At 45.0% G+C, this 6,000-nt stretch overlaps 1 protein-coding gene across 5 annotated transcripts in view; it reads right to left on the bottom strand.

Moving 5' to 3' along the window:
• Positions 1–2,791: 2,791 nt before the first annotated feature.
• The window catches only part of SHROOM4 (shroom family member 4), a 246,323-nt gene continuing 243,114 nt past the window's right edge, over positions 2,792–6,000 (bottom strand). For all 5 annotated transcript variants that reach the window (XM_006059480.4, XM_006059482.4, XM_006059481.4 and 2 more), the window contains one exon: positions 2,792–5,144. In XM_006059480.4, the coding sequence (XP_006059542.4) occupies positions 4,875–5,144 (270 nt within the window). In that variant the 3' untranslated portion in view covers positions 2,792–4,874. The remainder of the gene's footprint in view (positions 5,145–6,000) is intronic.

The following is a 6,000-nucleotide window of genomic DNA, read 5'->3' as shown; positions in this document are numbered from 1 at the left end:
ATTGTTTTCAGATTGTTCATTGCGAGTGTACAGAAACAGAAGTGATTTTAGATATCAATCTTGTATGCTGCAACCTTGCTCAATTCATATAGGCAGGTAGTTGTGAGAAGTATGAGAAAGCAAGGATATGTCTGGATTAGAAAATAATGCGTTGAATAAATAATGACTAGAATGATAGTTACTATTTACTGAGCCTGTTTGTGATAAGTCAGTGCTTCTCATCTTTTAATATGCACATGAATCTCCTGGGAGTCTAGTTAAAATGTAGACTATTGTCAGTGGGTTTTGAATGCAAACTGGGATCCTGCCTTTCTAACAACCTCTCAATAGAAAGCTGGTGGCTATCATTTCTTATTTTTAAGTCACAGCAGTCCTGTAAGATACATATTACAGTTTCCATTTTATAGATAAGAAAATGAACTCAGAAGCTGAGCAAACAAGCCAGATTCATAGAAGTGGCAAAATCAGGAATAGAACACAGTTCATTCTAATGCCCAAACTGGGCTCTTTCCACTCCACTGCTGAGATCAGTTGGGATATGAATAATATACGGATGGGAGGGGGTGCAAGTAAGCTTTTCAGGGTCACAGGACCTGCCTGGAGTGCATTTGGGTCTGAATTTTGAGGTTATCTTGGAGAACTGATCAGCAACTAAGAGTAAAGGTATGAGACCAAATTATCAGGTAGAAGTCAGATGATACTAGTAGACAGAATTCAGGATTGGAGGAGGTCTACAAATTGGTTCACCTCTGATCAGGATTGACTCCAGAACTGGACTCTGTATACTGCTGCAGTCTACACTTGAGATCATGCCTATTGTTGACTCTTTATGAATTTTCAATTATTGTACTGGGGATAACAGATGGTGAAGTATCAGTGCTATCCCTGAGGGGCCAGGGTAAGGGTTTAGGACTCTGGGTAAGGCTCTGATCATATGGTTATCTATGAAGGACTATGGATAGGTGACCAAATTCCTTTCCAACACTTTTCAGCAGAATACTAGGGAATTTCCATCACCTTAGTCAAAACACATGAGAATTATTTTTTTTTTGTCCTTAGCACCTTTTATTGAAGCATGACCCTTGATGACAATCTGGCAGGCATTATCAATGTCAGCCAAGAAGGGACTGGTGGAGGACACAAATGCAGAAACAATAAGATTCAGAAAAATAATAGCTTCACATGGGATAGATGCCCCCCCCAACAGTTGTACAACAAACACTTGCTCTTTTTCTACAGAAATTGCCCCTGCCCCACCCCCCTCTAAAGACCTACTAATCTGCAAAGAATATAATATGCTGTTACAGAAATATTACCGGCATAGACAACTCCTTTGGCAAAAATGGCGGGAGACACCAAACCCCAGACAGGAGGAAGTAGTCCAAAAATGGGCCTAGCTTCCTCCATTTGGGGCCTGCTACTGGCAGAAGAGCACCTTTAGGGAGAGTGGGGTTAAGGCTGAGGCTCTGGTGCCCCTTGGCAGCTTTGGGGCACATCAGGTGAAATGGAGAACAGAACCTGAATCTGGCCCTTGAAAGTGGCTTTTCATCTTTTCGCTCTCTCTGTTCCTCGGCTTCCAGTCTCTTTCTCTCCCTTTCTGGGGTTTTATTTTCAGTGTCTCTGTCCTTTCTCTTGGGTTCCCCTTGAGTATTTACTGCTCTTCCCTGGCTGAGTTTGCAGCTGGTAGGACTCAAGGAGACTCAATTACCCAGAGCCCTTTACATTGATTTCTCTCTACATTTCAACCACTGTACTTACCCATTATCCACTGTGGCCCGTATGGGTATTTGAAAGGAGAAGGCAGAAGTCAAGACCAATAACTCTGTCTTTAGAGAAGTTCCTCAGCCTGCCTTCCAAACTGCTACTTCCTGGCAGGTGGAGGCCTGAGTCCAAGAAATGAGAACAGGCAAGAGACACTGCATCTCAAGAAATACTGGCAACTTTATAGTGCTATCACCACAATGAGCCTGCCACATCAGCAGTGTGGGGCATCTGTGCCTGTCTGATAGTTCACCTTTGTCTGCCAAGCTTCACTGCTCAATACAGTTTGGGGATTCTTTTATTAAGTGCTTTGGAAATTGATTCTCTGTGTGAAGAAAGCATTCTTGTGCTCTGATTCCAATTTTAGAATAACTGGAGGTGGGATAAGGGACACAAACAACCAGAGTCAATGGTATTTTTTCAGTTCAGTTCAGTCGCTCAGTTGTGTCTGACTCTGCAACCCATGGACTGCAGCATGCCAGGCCTCCCTGTCTATCACCAACTCCCAGAGTTTACTCAAACTCATGTCCATTGAGTCAGTGATGCCATCCAACCATCTCATCCTCTGTCGTCCCTTTCTCCTCCTGCCTTCAATCTTTCCCAGCATCAGGGTCTTTTCCAATGAGTTAGTTCTTCACATCAGGTGGCCAAAGTGTTGGAGTTTGAGCTTCAGCATCAGCCCTTCCAATGAATATTCGGGACTGATTTCCTTTAGGATGGACTGGTTGTATCTCCTTGAAGTCCAAGGGACTCTCAAGAGTCTTCTCCAACTCCACTTTAGTCTGATATACTTAAGGTCCATTTAAGGTACAATCATTCTAATGCTGTGGAGAAGGAAATGGCAACCTACTCCAGTATTCTTGCCTGGGAAATCCCAGGGACAGAGGAACGTGGTGGGCTACAGTCCATGGGGTCACAAAGAGTCAGACACAACTAGGCACAGCACACAGCATTCTAATGCTGACTACAAAAGCCCAGACCATGTCATGGTGTCCATGTAAGTGGCCACTCTCTTCCCTGGGCTCTATTCCCAAAAAGTTGTTCTGGCTAAAAAAAAAAAAAAAAAAAAAATCTTAGAAAGATGGGATACAATGGCCTCATTGCCCCAGTTGCAGGATGTCTCAGCCTGCTCACTCTTTGTCTAAGAGCCTGTTAAAAAGAAAAAAGATGGCAATCACAGCTTCTACTCAAAGTACTCCTCCATATTCCTCAACCTTGGCTTAGATAAACCTAGCCTTTTCATAAGCCATCAGCCATCCTGAATAAAGTATAATCCTCCACTTGATGGGAGAATGGCAGGTTGATATTTTAACAGTGGTTCTGACAGCAACAGTGTACTTCAGGTCCCCGGCTCCCCCAGGACACCCTGCTGGCAAGGATTCTTCCATTGTTTCCAAATACAATGAAGAGGAAACAGAAGCTAGCAACCAGTATTTGTAGCAGCAGCAGAGTTCCTTGGCAAATTCTTTGGTTGAATGAGGCACCTCTGCTGCTACAGTTAACCTCCAAGGACCCGGAGGAACTCAGCAGTGACTAGAAGTGACGCCTGGGCTGTCTGAGCAGCATTGTACAGTATCAAGCATGGGCCCCAGTTAACAAGGAACAGGTAACTGAGCTGGGTAACAGGGCAGAGTTTGGCCACAATTCCTTTCCTGCCATCACTCACCTGGGGGCTTTTCCAGGATAGAAACTGGCTACTGGTGATAGGACCTTCACCATAGGAGCAGCATTCATTATTTGTGTGCCTAAGATCCTGGATTATAACTTGTTCTGAGGGGCTGGCCCTGGCTGGAGCTTCCAGCTATCAATGAATTTCGCTTCCTTGAGCCAGGCCACAGACTAAGAAAACAATAGATAGAGGAGCTCTTCCTGAGCTCACCTCTACGCCTTCCTCAGCTTGGAAATGGCAGAGAAATGAGTGGACCTTTGTCCCTTTCTTTGGTTTCAAGAAAAAGTAAGCAAGAAAAAATTGAAGCCTATTGGGGAACTCTAAGCTCATGGTCATCCAGACTTCAAGGGAAATATAGGGCCAGGCCATAGCTCTGAGTTGGAAGTGAGAACTCCTCCCTCAGACTCTTGTCAGCTATGGTGGGAAGAATTCAAGGCCTTGGTGTGCACTTACCTAGCGATGGTGGATTAAGGCTGATCTGCAGAAAATACTTTCTTTCTCAGCTAACTTCCCCCTCTCCAACTCCCCTCTTACCTTATTAGTTTAAAAAAGAAAAAAATAATAAAGACATAAAAATAAATAAAATCCAAAGGCCATTTAAAATATAACAATCCCCTCTCCCCCAATAATAAAACATGTATCGAGAAGTCAGCTTTAGTAGAGCTATTCCCCATAGTGTGATGCCTTTAGGATAGGCACTTGGAACCCCTAGTAATGTAAAGGCAAGATGAAACCTCAAGTGGTAAGTCAAAGCCTTAGTACAAGGGGAGGGCCACACTAGCCGGGGCTAAAAATAGGCCTCCTGCCCCTCAGTTAGATGCTGTGGAAGGTGGGAGTAGAGCCAGCTTGTTTAAGCATAGCTCCTTCTAGCAGGGTACCTGGGGATTCTCAACTTTTGCTCACGTTCTGTTAAATGTCATCTATCCGTCTGTGCTTCCTGCTGCAAAGCTGCAGTGAGACTCTAAAGCTGGTGGTAGGTAAAGTCCTCAAGACAGCCAGATCTCCCTGGGAAATGTCTGGGCCACAAGCCTTGGGACAGAGTGGAGCTGCATGGGCAACTGCTCTCTGAGACTTCAAAGTCTGGGTTGGTGGTGAGTGCAGGATGCTCCTGGTATCCTAGTACAAAGAAGAAGGAAGGCACTTTGTTGGTTCTGTTGTGGGGTGAGTACTTGGCCGTGCAACCTGAGAAGGAGAGTGTGGTTGTATGATCACACTTTGCTTCAGCTCCTACTTCTTGCTTCTGCTCTCTCTCAGGTAGAAGCTTGGGGCCTCCCCAGGACTTCTTAGCTGGTTGGGAACACCACTAGGTTAAGGGCCAGTGAGAGAATATGGAACAAACTGCTAACTAACTGCTATCTACTTTGCTAATAAACTGCTAACAAGGACTGAAAGCACTTCCCACTGTGGTGGGGCAGGGTTGGTGTAGGCAGTCTGCTGGTAGAAATTAGAAATTACTGGGCCCCAGGAGCAGGCTCTCCCTGAGACATTTGAGCTGTTCTTCCCCGAGCTTGATCTTCTCTTCCAGCTCTCGCTGTTCAATGATGAGAGCAGATTTCATCTTCACAAAGTGCTGGTAATCTTGGAGCTGGTCCTGAGGCAGGTAACGGGAGACCATGCCAAACACCAACTTCTCCCGACGGTCCACATGCTCCTTCAGCTCCTTGGCGTCTGCCAACTGCCCTGTCAGCTGCTGCTTCTTCTCTATCAGCACCAACTGGGGAAGCAGAAGACCAATAAGGGCCATCCCAATCCAGTTATCTCATCAATGCAGTACTCTACCAAGGATGCTCCCACAAACCCACTAGCCCCTCTGCTCAGTCATCAGGTCTAGATTTCCTACCCTGAAGGCCACCTTCATGCAAAAGACTTTCCTTTCTGTAGCAAGGGGAGGATAAACACAACAGCAATCCTGGACAGGGGGATGTGTGATCACTGTTTTCCATCCCTAAACTGTTTTTACTCTGTGGACCACCACTGGGGTTGGGGTGGAGGAAGGCTCTGACAAAGCCAGCTGGCACATGTTCCATCTGGTGAAAAACCATCACTGTGATGATGGTTTTCAAAATAGTTTGTGAGTGTGAGAGGATGTATCCATGTGTGTATGCAAAAGCATATGTGCCTTTTACTGTGGATTCAAATTTGTATCTAAAGACCACTTGGACAGGAAGAGGTAATGCAGTTTGGGTTTAAGAATGTATACAGAATGCTCCAACCTATGAAACAGACAGCCTCCTAATCTCAACTACTTGATACTATTATTACTATCACTGGCAGCTAGCACTGATTCAGTATTTACCATGTTCTAGGCTCTGTTTTAAATTATTAACATAGATTACCTAATTCAAGTCTCACAACCTCATGAGATAGGTAGTAGGGTCATCCCACTTTTGAAGAGATGGGGACAGGATGAGGTTAGTGACTTTGCCCACAATCACACAGTTAATTAGTGCTAAAGCCAGAATTTCCACTTAAAAGCCAGTGCCTATATTCTTCACACTATGGTTTACTGCCTCCCAGACTAGCCAAACCTGAAAGGAGAAGTCCTGGGAAGAAGCAGATGGCACTTCCTT

The sequence above is a fragment of the Bubalus bubalis genome, chromosome X, assembly GCF_019923935.1.
Source record: "Bubalus bubalis isolate 160015118507 breed Murrah chromosome X, NDDB_SH_1, whole genome shotgun sequence".
Taxonomy (NCBI): domain Eukaryota; kingdom Metazoa; phylum Chordata; class Mammalia; order Artiodactyla; family Bovidae; genus Bubalus; species Bubalus bubalis.
Note: the sequence above shows the minus strand (reverse complement) of the source record. Positions and strands in the feature narration are given on the sequence as shown.